This window comes from Ammodytes marinus, assembly GCF_949987685.1.
Source record: "Ammodytes marinus genome assembly, chromosome: 13".
NCBI lineage: Eukaryota > Metazoa > Chordata > Actinopteri > Uranoscopiformes > Ammodytidae > Ammodytes > Ammodytes marinus.
In genome coordinates, this window is record NC_137217.1 from 4,672,342 (window position 1) to 4,690,163 (window position 17,822).

Below are 17,822 nucleotides of genomic sequence, written 5' to 3' on the forward strand. Positions count from 1 at the left end.
AGCAAGACATTCAAGATTTCAGTCCGACTTTGGAAACTCGTCTGCGACTGGTGTGAGGTCGGCATTAAATGTAGAATAGATTTATAGCATAGCTCAGCTGAATTACTCCTAAGCAAACTACAGCCAAACAACCTATTGAATCCCTTTGAACTATTTGTCTGTCTGTTTTCGCTTTAATAAAAAAAAGATCTCTTCTATGCAATTTCAATATCTTCTAGTCTTCATGTTTTTTAAAGGATGTGTATGCCCCTGTAAGGCACTTTGAATTATAAGTATAAATACACTTGCCTTGAATCAAATGCACTCTATGATAAAAGGATAATAGCCAATCATGGCCCGGGCCTATTATTGAATGTATATACGTTTGTGTTGGTGTTGCCTTTACCTCATTGGAGCCGCTGAAGAGGGGCTCTCCTGTGTGCATCTCCACCAGGATGCATCCCAGAGACCACATGTCGATGGCCAGGTCATAGGGCATTCCTAACAGAACCTCAGGGGAGCGGTAGAACCTGCTCTGGATGTACTGGTAGATCTGAGAGGAACACAACAACAACAACATCAGCTCACTGACTGCATTACACATCCAGACCTATTCATGCTTCAGAGCAAACGTTGCACCACGGCCATAGCCCACTTCATTGACAGGCTGAAGGAATATGAAGTCAAATGGACTGTGTGTCAGTGTGCTGCCTGCTGTTACACTAGCTGTCCACTGTGAGGAGCCATGTCCTCTTTACAGCAGTAGCAGTGTTAGCAGCCGACCACAGCCTGTTACTGCCACAGGACATAAGAACCCTTCAGAAATTAAAGAAGCTTCATTGACTTCAATATTTTTTTTTTACAGAGATGCATTTTTTTTTGCAGACATATAAACATCAAATGTAATGATACAAAAGCAGCTGTGTACTGTTGTTTGGTTGCCAGTGTGTCACATTATATACATACTTGATACATAATATAAATAGTTCATTCATCTATTTTCTGAAGCCCTTGTGACGAGGCGGACCACCCCCTTTGTTTTTAATGAGGTGAAGTCATAAATAGAGTGTGACAGGAACATTTGACTGACCCTCTGTCCGAGCTGGCAGGAGGATCCAAAGTCCACGATCTTGATGGCCGATCTCTTGGGGTTACACAGCAGGATGTTCTCAGGTTTCAGGTCGCAGTGGATGATTGACAGCTCAGGAGTGGCCAGGAATAATAGCGCTGTGGGAGCAACAAGTACATTAAAAACACATTTCTTTATTTCTATCATCAGGGCCTCCTTCTACACTATGGCCCGTGACAGAGAACACTTTATATATAACCTATTTTGAGATGATATCTATTATTAGAAGTCTTTCCTGAAATGTAACACCAGTACATCTGCATTTGGTGGCATAGGCAATGTGCTCCTACACTTATGCATCCTTTTCCACTGAGCAGTACTGTTCAGTTTGGTAGGGTACGGTTTGGTACGGAATGGTAACCTTAGATTTGGCTTGTGTTTCCACTGCCGACAGCATCCTTACTTAGTAGGCGGGGTTTATGGCAGACGGCGATAGTCGTAACTGCTACATAAGTATGGTGACATCATAACAGTGAGACACAGGCTGTATCTTAATTCAGGTATTGCACCCTACGTAGGCTGCATTTGAAGACCGATTGATTGCGTCATAGCTGCGCGCAAAGGCTGTCCCGTTTGCAAGGCTCCTTGCAAGGCTCCTCATATGCGGCCGAGAAATGCAGCCTTCGTTTCACGGTTTTGAAGCAGTTTTGAAGGCTGCATCAGATGTATCCTTCGCAGCCCAACATATCCCATGATTCATTGCGTTTTTTTCAGAGATGGCATACAATACAATAAAAAATAACAAAACAGCAACGTGTTGCTCCATCTTCTTAACTTTTATCTTCCTTTCTTTTTTTCTTGTACTTTTTTTTCTTTTCGTCTGGTAAGCAACTTCTTTTTCTTTTTTCCTCCATTGACAGGGCTGTCTCCGTTGGCAGCAATCAGGGTTGCTAGGCAGCACAGAAGCGGCGAGTCGTCACGCAAGGTAACGGCTTGTTACGTAAACCGGAAATGCTCGTAAACGGAGACCTGCGGAGACCATCTCGTTTAACAAGGCTCGTTGGCCTTAAAACCGGCCTTAAAATCGGCCTTCATAGGCTATAGCCTTCATAGACCGCGAGACCGCGTCCTACCAAGTGCGTGGTCTCTGTAATGGGATACAGCTACAGTGTGGGGCTTGGTACCCCAACGGAAGGGTGACCATAATACTGTAGGTACGGCAAATAGTTTGGCACCATTTCCAACCTTTGACAGTGGCCGAGCAGTAACCAAACCAAACCGCTCAGTGGAAACGGGCATTTATTTTATTTTATTTTAATACAATGGCTTTGAGGTCGTCCTCCAGTGTTTCCTCAAAGTGTTTGGGATAGCGTTTCCTTACTTCCTGTTTTACTTAATCTGTTCATTAAATTCTGTATATTTAGTGTCATTTCTGAAAGTCATTTGTTGCTTTGTGCTTGATTTGGGGGGAGGGAGGAGGGTATAGTTTTTTTTCCCTTTTGTTTTTTATTCTGTAAATCACGTTTGTGTTGCCGTTGACATTTTTACGAAAAGTGCCAGATACAAATAAACTTTGATTTGATGTGATATTTGGCGTTGCCGGGGGAACCCACCTGTACAGAGCTGCTGCGCAAACTTCCTGGTGAGGTTGAGGGAGACTCCTCTGAAGTTGGTGTTCCTCAGCAGGTCGTACAGGTTGTAGCTCAACAACTCAAACACCAAACAGAGATGGTTCCTAAACATGAAGTGACGCTTCAGGTGGACTGCGCGCGCGCACGCACACACACACACACACACACACACACACGCACACACACACACACACACACGCACACCCGGGAGATTGGTTTAGATACACACTCATAAAACAAACAGGTCAGGTAAACTACTGGACAACATTTCAATAGTATTTCCCTTTCTATTGTTTTTCCTTCTCTAGGTCTTAAGATGGATGGGTTATAAAGTCAGAGAAATAAGAGTTGTGTTCTTTCAGAATCTATGCTTATTTGGAATTCACACTAGCTGGTGGAAATCATCTATTCCAATCAGACATTACAATACTGATACCAAGCTCGGCCTTTACGTTGTATTATTATGTTATGTGTTACAGTAGCCTGGCGGAATAGACCTTCAAAGCAAACTTGAGCTACGTTATTTAGTAGGTCAAACCAGCCTTTAGGTCCCATACTGGCTTTTTTTTTGTGCAGCTTACAGTAGAATCTCACAGTCTTTGTCCGTGGATGAAGTTTGCTTAGTTGTCATGGAGATGGCTCACATGTCATCCTGTGAGATAAGTACATTGATGACAACAGAGCCGTCTCCATGACAACTGAGCCACCTCTATCCACTGACGAAGACACTGTGTGTGTGTGTGTGTGTGTGTGTGTGTGTGTACGTGTTGTCCATCTTACCTATGTAATATTTCATCTCGGTGTCATGCTTGTTCATGAGCTCCAGCAGGCGTAGTTCAATCTGAGCCTGGTTTAGAAATGCCTTTTTGTTCTTAATGATCTTAATGGCGACCCATTCCTGCTCGTGGTGGTCGTAGGCCTTTACCACCTGTAGACAGAGCAAACATGCCATCACATGTCACGTATGGTAAAGACACACTTCTGCAGGGCTGCTTTCACACCTGCTTCTAGTCTGCTTCCTGGGTTGACACCAGATGGGAGAATGATACATTGTTTAGTTTGTCAACCAGGTTCGGTTCTTTCAAACCTATTGTTTCCTCTGGTCTGTATCAAGGCCAGGACACACCAGTCCGACACGTTCCGACTACCCAAAAACTGGAGTCGCCGTTTCAGGAAGCTCCAGTCTTTCCGTCGCGGCCCAAAAACACACCGAGACGACTGCTTATTTTCCGTACGTCCCGCGCTTGTAATGTCTCCACAACAGCAGGTGGCGCTAATCTGTATTGTGGCCCGAAAAAATACGAAAGCCGGAAATGATGGGACAGCTCTCTAGAGCATAAACATAGATAGAAATACGTATTTATATTTATGGACCATAAGAGCACAATTTTTAGCAGAGAGTGTCGAGCATGGTGTCGAGCAGTCAACAAGGGTTGATGCATGTGAGTACTCGCAAAACGAAACGAACAAACACATTAAAACGATGGCTAGCTGTTGTTAGCTGTTTGTGCTACCCGCCTCACTTCCGGGCTTCACTGATTCGCTAGCCCTCCACCAATCAAATTGCTCCAAATGAAAGACGGTCGGCCGCCGATTGAACATGTTCAATCGGCGGCCGACAGGCTCAAAACAAGCCCGACGACCTCTACGTCGGCCGACGTCACGGCACACACCAAACAGATTCGTCTTTTTTTTTGACGACGGCGATTATCGGGCTGGTGTGTCCTGGCCTTCAGTTGGTTAAATCGGGGGGGTTCCTTCCCAACCTGTTTTGTTCCAAGGACTGGCCTACTCACTGAAAATAATCCAGGGCCCGGTTGACAATTTTAATGCCTGACTTTGAATATGCTGTGTAGCATTTTGTACACAATTTTAAAACATATGGCTGTTACTTTTTTTACACCATGGTTCATTTACTTTATTTTTTATATATTAAGCAGTAGGTAGCAACAAAGGCCAAAAAGAGAAAATAGGGATTATTACCAAATCAAAGTGGGGGGGGGGGGGGCCGGGGGGTATATTCAAAGACATTGTTTCCCGCATTCTGGTGACTTTAGAATTAAAATGAAAATAACCTAAAAAATAGTATGCTGTGAAAGCGCCACTTACACACAACAATTCTGAAATCGTTAGCCTCATAGCATAATTGCCTAAATCATATTTACTCTACTTTTACACTACATCTACTCTACTCTACATCTACCCTACTCTATAACCCTTAAAATATGACTTTGGCAATTATGCTGTTAGGCTAACGAAAAGTAGATTTAGAGTAGAGTAGATGTAGAATAGAGTAGATGTAGAATAAAATTAGAGTAGAGTAAATATGATTCAAGCAGTTATGCTATGAGGCTAACAAAATGTTTTTTTTTATGAGGAGAACATGATGCAGAAGACAGATCAAACAGCCGGTGTGCCTGACTATAAAAAAACGATCAAAGTAATAAAGATGGCGTCAGATTCCTTTGTGTGGCGCTGACCTGTCCGAAGGAGCCCTTCCCGATCAGTGAGTCTATCTCATAGCGGTCCAGCCACTTTTCTCCATTCTTGACTATGTAGTCGTAGTTGTCGTCGTCGTAGCCATCGTTGTAGACTTTCCTCTCCTTCTTGGTGCTGCTGTCCTCTGGGGGGACCTGCTGGGCACGCCGCTTCTTCTTAGTATAGTACACCTGAGAGAGAGAGAGGGGGGGGGGCACAGCTTAGATTACCAGCTCCATGCTACGTCCAAACAAGCCTTCACACATTCACTGATGTGAGATAAAACTCCAGCCATTAGTCCCTGGTGTAAAACTGACCCTGCCTTCCAAATCACATACTTTTTCTTTTTTTACTATACTACATACTAAAGTACAGAAGAGTTTTAGGGACACAGGAGAGAGAAAAAAAATCAGATAAGGTAGTTTTTTTTAAATTATGTCAAGAAATGTCTAGAATAAAGACGAATACTCCAAAATGCAATTGGAGTTAGTGGGGAATTTATGTATTTTCAGCGTACTACAATTGACGTGCATGTATTGGGACATCCTAAATCTTTTTCTGCCATGCTAAATAGTATGGAAGTATGGGGATTGGAACGCAGGGTCAGTGTCCTTATTTAACAGTAGCACATAATGGCTGGGACCAACAAAATCATCTTCTTTAAAAAGGTGTTAATAGGTGGCTTTGGGTGTGTCAGCAAATTGAACTTTTTCTAAGGTAAATTCTCATAGCTGGATAAAACAAATTCCCTGGAACACTGCTTACAGCAGCAGTGCTCACTGTTTGGTTAACAAACATATTCTAGACTTACATTTGGGTCCAGGTTGCCTACAAATATGTTGTTTTTGATTTATGATGATAGAATTACTCAATACAAAAAAATACATGTAAAGTAAAAACATTTAAACAAACAGCAGCCTAAGCCAATGTAAAAAAATCCCACTCCCATGGGAATGCATAGTGCCCCTTTAATTATCGCCCACTTTGTTAGGGCTCTGATTGATCAAAATGAAACATAATAATCATCATTTTCAATTAAATGCAAATCTTATATTCACTTAACAAAAACACAGATAACAGACAATACTGAACATACAGGGAAAGAACATTGAAGACCTGCAGTAGTCATTGAAAGGAGAAAGGTCAAAGCCATCCACAGGTGTGAGTCTAGTATATACTGTATCATACCTCATTGATGTGCTTGTAAGTTTTGATGAGGTCAACGGAGAGTTTCCTCAGTGGGGCGCTGGCAGGGTCTCTGAAACTGGGGGGGATCCTCCGCTGGAGTATGGTCATATCAGACAGCACCTGCACACAACAGCTTTCATTTAGTGCATGGAAGGAATGTAGAAACTAGAAAAGGTGGAGAGTGACAGTGTACATATTGAAAGTGCTTGGACAATAAATACATGGACATTTTGATATATCAGGGGAGCACACTACTGACAATTATTAATAATTCCATCTTCTGAAATGAAGATATTGTATTCTGTGTATCAAAACATCTGCACCACCAGAGTTTGTGACACTATTATAATTGATAAAACTAACCATCCCCCTTTTAAGTCAGATAATACTTTCTACTGACACATGTGCTGTGTATTAAAGTAATCATTTAAAGACATCGATCACATCCATTCAGCTAAAAAAGAAAGGACATGGTACACATACTGATTCACAGCAGCAGTAACCTGTTGATAGATTGTAGGGACAATAGGACTCAGCACAACATCACATGGCCATATGTTTTAGACAGCTTTACGTTTGCATTATCAATTACTGGCACATCACACTAAGGCCAGGTCCATGACAATGGATTCCCCCCCCCCCCCCCCACTTGTTTGCGGACCAACTGAATTGCCTCAAGGGGGCACTGTATCTTTCCAGTCATTCCTAAATCCTAAACCTCTCACCATTGAAGGCTTGGCTTGTCCATTGTATCCCCCATCCAAAAAAAGTTATATTTCATAAGAAACAAAAAAAAACTTCATATTATGCAATATAGTGATTTCCGTTTGTTTCATGTATGTTTTGATGATTGTCGTAAGATAAATTGCAAGAATTATTGTGGTCAGGATAATAATCGTGACATGACAACTTCATATTGTCCCGTGCCTAGTTCTTTGAACTGTACTGTTTTTGAATGAAATGTCTGTTTCAGGACTGAGAGGTTAACAGAGAGCGTTGCTTTCTGATACAGATTTTTGTAAACACAGTCCACTACACAATGTAAATTTGGAGCATATTTCACTAAGCCACCGTTAAATCAGGTTAACATCATGATCCGCCCTCGCCCCTCGGTGTGACTAAGAAGTAAAATATGTCAAGTCCTGCTGAGGAGGTAGCTGAACTCTCTCACCTACGATACACCTTAGCTGAGGAGTAGTTATCAATTTAAAGACATCAACCCATCCTAATGCCAGCCTCCTGAAGTATCTTCACACACACTGCTCACTATATCACAAACATAAGAGCTAACTAGCGATACAACTAGACCACTTTCTCCAGTTCTGATACCGATCTGATATTGGTATGGGCCGATACAGAGAACCAATCCGATACCAGTGCTGAATGAATAAACTGTATGTGTGGAATAGACTGGGCTCATTCCTTTGCACTGAGCAGCATCTGGTTTAACTTAAAGTATTTATTCTTTGGTAAAACATCAAATGTAAAACAATGAACACAAATATTCATATTTCTTTATGCATTTCTTTTGAGTTTTAACTCTTTGCTTTGTTTATCGCAAAAGCGCTTCCAAGTCGACACACCGCCACACCTGGTACCAAACTCCATTAAAAAAATCTATCTGTTCAATGTTTCCATACACATTTAAAGGTGAAGTAAGTGTTTTTTTATGTTAATATAAGTGATAAATCGCTCTTTATTCATACAGTGATCACTTATATAGTGTGCACGTTTCATAAAGCCGATCTCTCAGTCACTCGCTCTGCATGTAATTGGCAAATAAACTTTTCGGGGATCCCACTACTGATAACCAATCAGAAGAGAGAACGCTACAAACCAGCACCCGTGAGGGTTAGCTAAACTGACCATTCTGCTTACTGAACCTTTAACCAGAAACTCTGGAAACATACATTTTAAGTTAACTATGAACTATCCCAGTTGGGGAGGGAGTTTACAGTAACCTTGCGGATGCATCACTGTTACACCTCCCAGATAAAATGCCAAAACACAGGAGCAAAAAGATTAGAAGGCATCTGTGTGTGCGTACATTTGGCAGCAGTTGCAACTGCCACCTCCATGTTTCAATGTAAACACAACGGCTGCTAAGTTCAGTGGCAGCAACAGTGGCAAGGAGACCTGGTACAGCTTCCTGCCCCTGCATTCAGTGTTATCATAGTTTACTTTTTCAACGTGCCAATGTGGCTTTCTGTGTGTCCATGACAACTGCAGAAATCACAGCAAGGGAAATGAGAAAAGGGCTGAATTGACTGGTATTTGGGTTCCCTAACTTCCTAACGTAAAACAAACAGTGCTAGGATATCAGTTGCTAAAGCTGCAATAATACTGAGAGCTACATGTAGGCTGTGTGATGCTATCATGTCAATATGGACCAAAACCTCTGAGGAATGTTTCACACACTCTGTTGAAAGTATGCCACGAAGAATGAAGGCAGTTCTGAAGGTGTACCTAATAAAATGGTTATAAAAGTTGGATAGTGGATATGAATGAGCTGGGAGCCGTGGTGTCGTTGCCACTTACTTTTGCTGAGTCAAGTTTTAGAATGTGACAATGCTAGCAGGCAGTGACCACTGTCTGAAAGCAGCCTTAGTGCTTTATAGTACAGGGACTTGGTGTGGGTGGATCATTTGCATGATGTTGGCATCGATAAACTTGGGCGATCAGCAAAACTTGTGTCTTCTAACTGGGAAGCATTTGGATTTGTGATGGCTGCATTTGCATTTCCTATCATATTCCATTATCCTATATTTCCACTGACCACTGCACCACCAGACATATCCTACCTCTGTCGTTCTATGTTTTTGTTTGTCTGTTTGTGGTTCTTTAGTGTGTATTTAAACTTTTTTATTGTGACACTGTGATAACTGTATGCACTTTTAAGGAGCTGCTCTCTGAATCTCACTGTACTGTGTACAAAGACAATTAAAGATTTCTATTGTATTGTATTCTATTCTATTCTATTCCTGATTAACCTGTGGGAAGCTTGCAGACTAATAACTCATTTAAAAGGAATATCTCAACCAGCGCACAGAGCCGGTCAGACCATCGTTAGATCATCATAAGAATAGACTGTTTTAGGGTGGCATTTAGGGCAGGTTATTGTCAAAAACCTCACGATGGAATTCAATTTGACATTCTTTAGGTCACGATTCAATATCATTTCATATTGATCCAATTGCTTCGATTGATTTGTATTTGTTTAAATGACAAAAAAAGACGCAAATAATGAATCAGAGTGCCTCCTTATATTTGTTTTAATTAATAATGTGTTCATTATTGTTATTATTATAGAAAAACTGACCCCAAAATGTATTAACCATGTCATTGTGCTATAATGAACAAAGAGTAAAACATAATAAAGTATTGTTCCTGAGCTGAATTTGAAGCACAAAACTGATAAACACAACTGCAGGAATTACATGGAAAAAAGTAAAAGTGCATGTAAACTTAAAATTAAAATTGTCCTCAATGCAACAGCAAGCAATGCGCACAGTGTGTGTGTGTGTGTGTGTGTGTGTGTGTGTGTGTGTGTGCGCATGCATGCGTGCGCGTGGGGGCTGGAGGTTAGTGGACTTTTGGCAAGAATATAAAGAATATTATTATCTTTATTATTGATCTCATGGCAGTAGTTTTGACTATCTTAATCTGTGAATGAAAGAATGTAAACACACCCCTCTGGTGTTGGACAATCAACAGGTGAAACAGGTGAACTATACATCAGTTCCTGTGCCAAGGGTGTGTGGGTGTGTGTGTGTGTGTGTGTGCGCGCTGCTCGCCCATGGAGTGGATGGAGCTTAAGGAAGGGTGTGTATGTGTGTGTGTCTGTATGTATGTATGGGTATGTGTGTGCGTGCGTGCGTGTGCATGTTTGTATGGGTATGTATGTGTGTGCTTGTGTGTGTGTGTGTGTGTGTGTTACCTGCTGCTGCTCGGCCATGGAGTGGATGGAGCTGAAGGAGGGGTGTGTATGTGTGTGCTGGCTGGTCATGGCTGGCTCAGCGAGGGAGAAGCCCTGGGCAGTGGAGGAGGAGGAGGAGGAGGAGGAGGAGGAGGAGGAGGTGGGCGGACATCCTGAGCTGCTTACACCTGGGAGACAGAGAGAGACAGAGAGACGTGCGGTTAGACTGGGAAAGCCCGTGCCATTTAATCCATTTCTTTGCTACAACACAGCCACTGTTGTTCTTTTTTCTTAAAAAAAAAAAAAAACTGTCACTGATCAGAAACCACGTGCCATCACATCAAATTGGAGGAATATTATGTTCCATATTGGCCATTGATATGGTATTATCCACTATACATGATATCCATCTGAAGACAGTTTGGGAGTTCAAACATTTTTCAACACATTCCAGCACAGCTTTGTTTACATACCAGTTTATAGAGCCTAGGCTGTGTATTAACCCATTGATGACTATGGCAATCTAGGATGCATGTCCTTAATGCCTGAGGGTTTTCTGAAAAAATAGTACGAATTGTCAAGTCTACCAAAACCTTAATATCTAAGCCTGTGTAGCACATAGAAACATGAAATAAAATACATTTAAAAGTTAAGGTTCACAGGTTTTATTTAAACATGCTCCCTTAGCGCTTGCACACCAACAAATTTTTCTAAAAATCGTCAAAATTAGATGGGTGAGAAAAAAAATAATAAATAATATAAAATATTTAGTGTGATTTTCGTCAGTAGCCTATAGTGGACAATTGATTCTGCGCACCAAACGCCACTAACTGTTCTGTAATACACTATCGCTGACACAGCCGGCTTATTTTTTTAAATTATTTTGTTTTATTTTTTATTTTTTTGATTGATGTGATTTTCGGCAAACCACACAACTTTTGGGTGGTCACGCGGTCTTAAAAAATCAACAAAACCCACCTCATGTGTATTTGAACCAATGACAGTGCATTCTATGCTGCGCATGCCATGAAAATTAGATAAAGTAACAATGCTGCACGATGCAGCATCAGGCAGGAGAGGCAATGTGGCGTCGCGCAGCAGCCGTCATCAATGGGTTAACACCAGCACAGATAGGTAGCAGATAATTCGCTGATTTTGAACATTCTTCAGAAATCGCTTACTCCACCTTTAACATATGCTTAAAAGACACATAGAAGATCAGATGGAGGACTCATTGACCTGCAAGCAAAGTTCTATTAACAGTAGGGTTGTGCTAAAATATCCATATGCAGGCCTTGACATTAAGCCTGCGGGCAAGTGGCTTCTATGTTTTACTTGCCCTATAATAAAGCATACTTGCCCGGTATGGAAAATGAAGGCATATTAAAAAGAAAATTAAACTAAGAGGTATGTCTTTAATTATGGCATTGCCTACTGCCTGGCAGCTACAGTATTCTACAGTGTTTATTTGTGCACTTCGCATGAACCTCTCCATCTGAAGGACTTAGTGCCAAGTTGCCAACATACAGGCAGGATGTACTGCAATAAGAATTAAATCAACATGGTTAATACTAGGCAGTGTTTCCAACATCATTTTAAGAGACTGTAGGGGAGGCTGCAAACTTTCTAGGGGGAAAATATATATATATATATATATATACACTATATCATATGAACTTTCTTGAAAACATTTTAAACAAATGCCCTAAATAGAAAAGCCCTGTTTGGTTCTATAGTGAAACTGCTTTCACACTGTTAGCTCTGCTCTTAGCATAGCATTTTCAACCTACAAACTCCAACCTGCTTCAGCCCAGTGTGGTGCTCAATGACCCTCACAGTTTAAGTACGCTCAAACTATTCATTATAAAGACAATGACATGACTCATAAAAAACAGGCTAATGTATGATTCCTTTAAGTTCAACCCTAAACTAACGCATTTAAGCCTTTTCTACCTTGAATGCTACTCTGCACATAATGTTAGTGTATAGTATTTGAGCAAGGAGTGCAAGGTGAAGCTGCTGTGGGAAGGATTTGATTGGCGTTTGCCTAGTGAAGCATCAAGATCCAGGACAGACACTACCAGATTTACCCTCTAATACAAACACTGCAGATTTCAAAATTAGGTCGGCTGAATTAAGTCAGTGATGTTAATATGATTAATAATGCAGTCATACTAAATGGCAGACAACATACATTTTGAAGATCAACATCCTATCAAAGTTTTTATCTGTTAGATGTTGTGCTTGAAAAGGTAACCTATTATGTTTTGCAAGCTGAACAAAAAGGAAAAATGTGGAGGTAAAAAAATCTGCACTAATTGGGTATTTCAGAGTGTCCCAATAGCCAATCGGAGAGCTCACTATCAACTTATAGTGAAGCTAGTTCAGCATGCTCTGTTGATTGTGATATGGCCTCAAAACGGGTCCCGGACACATTCCAAAAAGCTACAGCTGGTGGTCAGTGCTACAACATGATGGTTGGATGTCTGTGTGTGTATTTAAAGCTTTGATGGTGCAGCGTCAAGGAAATACAGTTAGCAGTAATAATAAGAGCAGCAGTAGAGTGTAACCGGAAGTAGTGAAGTTTCTCAGTTTGATTGATTAGAAAGATGAAAGTATAGGATCAAATAGTATGAAATTCACTGCAAAGCAAAGAGATACAAGAGTAACTTACTGAGTAAGTACTGAGAGCATAACATGGACACACTACAAGGCTGTTTTCCCCATGTTCATTGGACAACCACAGCTGTTGTCAACATCAGTGGAGTGCAAGACACAACTTGGTTGATGGAGGAAGAGAAGAGAGAGAGGGAGAGAGAGAGAATATCTGCCTAGTGCTGAAAAATCTGCACCGTCTCTTTAAGAGACCGAGAGGCACTCGCAGCACTTCCTCAGTCTGGCATCCCCCCTCTTACGCTGCCATTGGTTGGGGCCCCCTCTTCCTCTGTCAGCTGATTCGCTGTTGGTATCTAAGGGCTGGCTGGCCAGCGCTCTATAAATAAACCCAGTGCTGTCTCAGCAACCAGCCTACAATACTCATTAGCTACTTCTCTCTCTCCTCTTCCGCCTCTCTACTGCTAAGCAAGTAGCTTCCAATAGCAGGCCTGGCTCTCAGCAGCAGTGCTCTGACATACTCTCCCCTAGCAACCCAACTCACCCTACCACTCGCTCTCTCTCTCTCCTCCCCCTTTCCTTTATCATCCTTCCTGCTTTCTCAAACCCTCCCTACCTCTGAATCCCATTCTCTCTTCTATTTATCCATCCATCATCCATCCATCCCTCCTGACTTCAATCAGATGACTATTAAGTATGTCTCAGTGAGAGAAATTTTTCTCCTTTTCTGCACATTGTTTAATCTCTCCATCATGTTGTAGTCATGCACAATGATGTAACAATATTTAGGCAAACTGTGAGGAGTCACTCCAGTGAGCACAACAAACTGTAGCAATAATTAATGATTTCTGCTCATAACAAGTTGCTAGATGATGAAAAAAATAAGTATTGTAGTCAAAATCCACTAAAGTAAAGTCAGAGACCATTCAAAGTATAAGCATTTCCGAGGTTGGGTGAAGTAGATCACGTCTGTTAATAGTAATCTACAGTAAAGACGGGGGTGCCCTTAGCTCAGTTGGTAAGGCGTCCCCCCATGGGCCTCGGCCAGCAGCAGACCCGGGTTCGATTCCATCCAGCGGTCGTTCTCTGCATGTCACTCCCCTCTCTGCCCCATTTCAACTCTGTCTCTACACTATCAATAAAGCATAAAAATGCCAAAAAAAATATCTAAAAAAAAAATAAAAAAAAAACAGTAAAGAGAATATTACAGTTTGATCTATACAGTGTGTATGCTGAGACCAGACTGAATGTGCAGGGACAACATCACAAAGGAGATGGCCAAAGAAAGAAACCTTAAGTTTACAGCAGGTTTTAGGTGAGGGAGGCATAAGAATAAGAATAAGTTTGGATTGGAAGGGGTCCAACGATGTCAAGGTTTTTTGAACAATCATTATTCACATGTTCTATGAAAGATACAGCTCAACTTTGAAAAAATGTATCAGTATATCAGAGCTAGATCTTCTTTGATAGATAGATAGATAGATAGATAGATAGATAGATAGATAGATAGATAGATAGATAGATAGATAGATAGATAGATAGATAGATAGATAGATAGATAGATAGATAGATAGATAGATAGATAGATAGAAATCATCGACTACGTTTACATGCACAGCATATTCTGATTAAGGTTCATATTCAGGTTATGACGATATTCCAAATAAGGTGGTAAAATGCGCAGCAGCTTGTGGGATATCCCTGTTTACATGTATGTCAATCAGCATATTCTGAACAAGTCAGCAGCGTGGTAGAAGCATCATGATGTCTGAGGTCAGTGCATTTGTTTCCGGTAATAATTCCATCCCATCCATTAAAATTAAATCTCTTTATTTCTTTATCCTTGTCTTGCATTGTTTTTGTCATTAAAAAATGACACCGCTGCTGTTAATGAGCGGTCTTTTGCATGTTCACACACTTTAGTTTACCAGCCATAAACCGGGGCATGGGTCGCAAACTATGGCAAATGCAGCAAAAAACCCAGATTGGAATATTTATTCTGATTAAGGTGTATACATGCCACAATATTGTCATTAACAATGGAATACTCCAGTAGTCGTAAACTGGTTATGGCTTATTCTGAATATGAGCTTATTCTGATTAAGGTGAGCAACAACTGCTGTTCACATGTCTTATTCTGAATATGACCTTAACCGGGTTAATATCGGACTATTGCTGTACATGTAAACGTTGTCAGTGCTTGCTGTTCTGTGAGGCTGTACTTGGCACACCGGTCATTGGAGCTCAATGTTAACATCAACATGCTAACATTCTCACAATGCCATTAAACATGCTAATATTTAATTATTTGCACTAAACAGTAAGCACAGCTGTTTGTGCTGGTATCCTCTCATAAACCAAAGATTTGAACAAATTGAAGCTGCCACTATAAGTAAAGACAGATAAACAGCTAAATTACCAAAGCTAAGAATCTAATGGAAGCTGGTTACTACTTTCATTTTGGTAAAGAAAGAAAGATGACTGGATTCTTTGTCTATGTCTCTATCAGTCATGCTTCAGATGTTGTTTGTCTGGAGCCCTGTCTGTTCATGTGTTTGCAGTTAAAGAAAGGGTAAACACCAGTCTTTTGTTCAATTAAATAGGTTTTTGTGAATTTTTTGGGAGTGGTTCCTCCACAGATTATTCTGATTTTACTGTGGACTCCCACTGAAAGCGTCCACGTGAGAAGCCGCTCACTGCAGAGCCATTTGGCTGCCTGTAACATTAGCAGGCTAGAGCTATAGCTAACATTAGCCCGCTAACATAGCATGGTAACGATAACGTTACCACGTCTAGTGTATGAGCTGGGACCTTTATCTACAACTACATTCCTGTTCCTGTCTTCTTCAAAATAAATGTCGGCTCACATTTCGCCAGTAAAATTATTTAAATGTAAGGCTGCAGCTGCAGGAAATGTTCTGTTTACATTAGCAATGACACAACTGCTCAAAACAGCTGTTTTTAAATGTAAAGCCGTGTCCAGGGGACTACCAGTCAGTAGAGGAGACCGGTCGAGCACCGATCACTGCAAAATAGGCAATTTGGCGCCGATTGTTGGTACGATGATATCCGATCATCTGTGTGTGTAGGCAACATTTAAGAAAGAGGACTTATCGAAGTCAATCATAGAGTTTGAATGGTTAATCACACAAACGACCAAGCCACTGACTGATCACAATTAGCAAGAGTTGGCCATGATCAAAGTCGCCAGTTTCCACCATGTCAGAAACTGTTCTGTTCTACTGGATATACAGTATCTCACAAAAGTGAGTACACCCCTCACATTTCTTCAAATATTTCATTATATCTTTTCATGGGACAACACTGAAGAAATGACACTTTGATACAATGTAAAGTAGTCAGTGTACAGCTTATATAACAGTGTAAATTTACTGTCGCCTCAAAATAACTCGACACACAGCCATTATTGTCTAAAGTGCTGGCAACAAAAGTGAGTACACCCCTAAGCGAAAATGTTCAAATTGGGCCCAAAGTGTCAATATTTTGTGTTGCAACCATTGTTTTCCAGCACTGCCTTAACCCTCTTGCACATGGAGATCACCAGAGCTTCACAGGTTGCCACTGGAATCCTCTTACACCCATTCATGACAGCATCACAAAGCTGTTGGATATTAGAGACCTTGCGCTCCTCCATCTCCCATTTTAAGAAGCCCCAAAGATGCTCAATAGGGTTTGGGTTTGGAGACATGTTTGGCCAGTCCATCACCTTTACCCTCAGCTTCTGTAGCAAGGCAGTGGTCGTCTTGGAGGTGTGTTTGGGGTCGTTATCATATTGCAGTACTGCTCTGCGGCCCAGTTCCCGAAAGGAGGGGATCATGCTCTGCTTCAGTATGTCACAGTACATGTTAGCATTCAATGTACTGTAGTTCCCCAGTGCTGGCAGCACTCATTTAGCCCCAGACCATGACACTCCAACCACCATGCTTGACTCTAGGCAAGACACACTTTTCTTTGTACTCCTCACCTGGTTGCCACCCCATACACTTAACACCATCTGAACCAAATAAGTGTATCTTTGTCTCATCAGACCACAGGACATGGTTACAGTCATCCATGTCCGTAGTCTGCTTGTCTTCAGCAAACTTTTTGTGGGGTTTCTTGTGCATCATCTTTAGAATAGGCTTCCTTCTGGGACAACAGCCATGCAGACCAGTATGATGCAGTGTGTAGCGTATGGTCTGAGCACTGACAGGCTGACCCCCCACCCCTTCAAGACCTGCAGCAATGCTGGCAGCACTCATACGTCTATTTTCCAAAGCCAACCTCTGGATATGACGCTGAGCATGTGCACTCAACCTTCGTAAACTGGGACGCAGGGAAGTATTGCAACATGATAACGACCCCAAACACACCTCCAGGACGACCACTGCCTTGCTAAAGAAGCTCAGGGTAAAGGTTATGGACTGGCCAAGCATGTCTCTAGACCTAAACCCTATTGAGCATCTTTGGGGCATCCTCAAACGGAAGGTGGAGGAGCGCAAGGTCTCTAATATCCACCAGCTCCGTGATGCTGTCATGAATGGGTGTAAGAGGATTCCAGTGGCAACCTGTGAGGCTCTGGTGAACTCCATGCCCAAGAGGGTTAAGGCAGTGCTGGAAAATAATGGTTGCAACACAAAATATTGACACTTTGGGCCCAATTTGGGCATTTTCACTTAGGGGTGTACTCACTTTTGTTGCCTGCAGTTTAAACATTAATGGCTCTGTGTCGAGTTATTTTGAGGGGACAGTAAATTTACACTGTTATACAAGCTGTACACTGACTACTTTACATTGTATCAAAGTGTCATTTCTTCAGTGTTGTCCCATGGAAAGATATAATGAAATAGTTGAAGAAATGTGAGGGGTGTACTCACTTTTGTGAGATACTGTAAATACACTGTACAATTCACCTACACAACTAAATCGACTGATACGTGGTTAGAGC

General features: G+C 41.5%; 1 protein-coding gene across 2 annotated transcripts in view; it reads right to left on the reverse strand.

Moving 5' to 3' along the window:
* Positions 1 to 17,822, reverse strand: part of dyrk1b (dual-specificity tyrosine-(Y)-phosphorylation regulated kinase 1B) — a 61,372-nt gene that overhangs the window by 6,382 nt on the left and 37,168 nt on the right. For both annotated transcript variants that reach the window (XM_080039353.1, XM_080039352.1), the window contains exons 2-8: positions 10,283 to 10,449; positions 6,346 to 6,465; positions 5,160 to 5,348; positions 3,460 to 3,607; positions 2,662 to 2,811; positions 1,070 to 1,206; positions 386 to 532 (exon numbers count right to left, since the gene is read on the reverse strand). In XM_080039353.1, coding sequence (XP_079895479.1) covers positions 386 to 532; positions 1,070 to 1,206; positions 2,662 to 2,811; positions 3,460 to 3,607; positions 5,160 to 5,348; positions 6,346 to 6,465; positions 10,283 to 10,351 — 960 coding nt within the window. In that variant the 5' untranslated portion in view covers positions 10,352 to 10,449. The remainder of the gene's footprint in view (positions 1 to 385; positions 533 to 1,069; positions 1,207 to 2,661; positions 2,812 to 3,459; positions 3,608 to 5,159; positions 5,349 to 6,345; positions 6,466 to 10,282; positions 10,450 to 17,822) is intronic.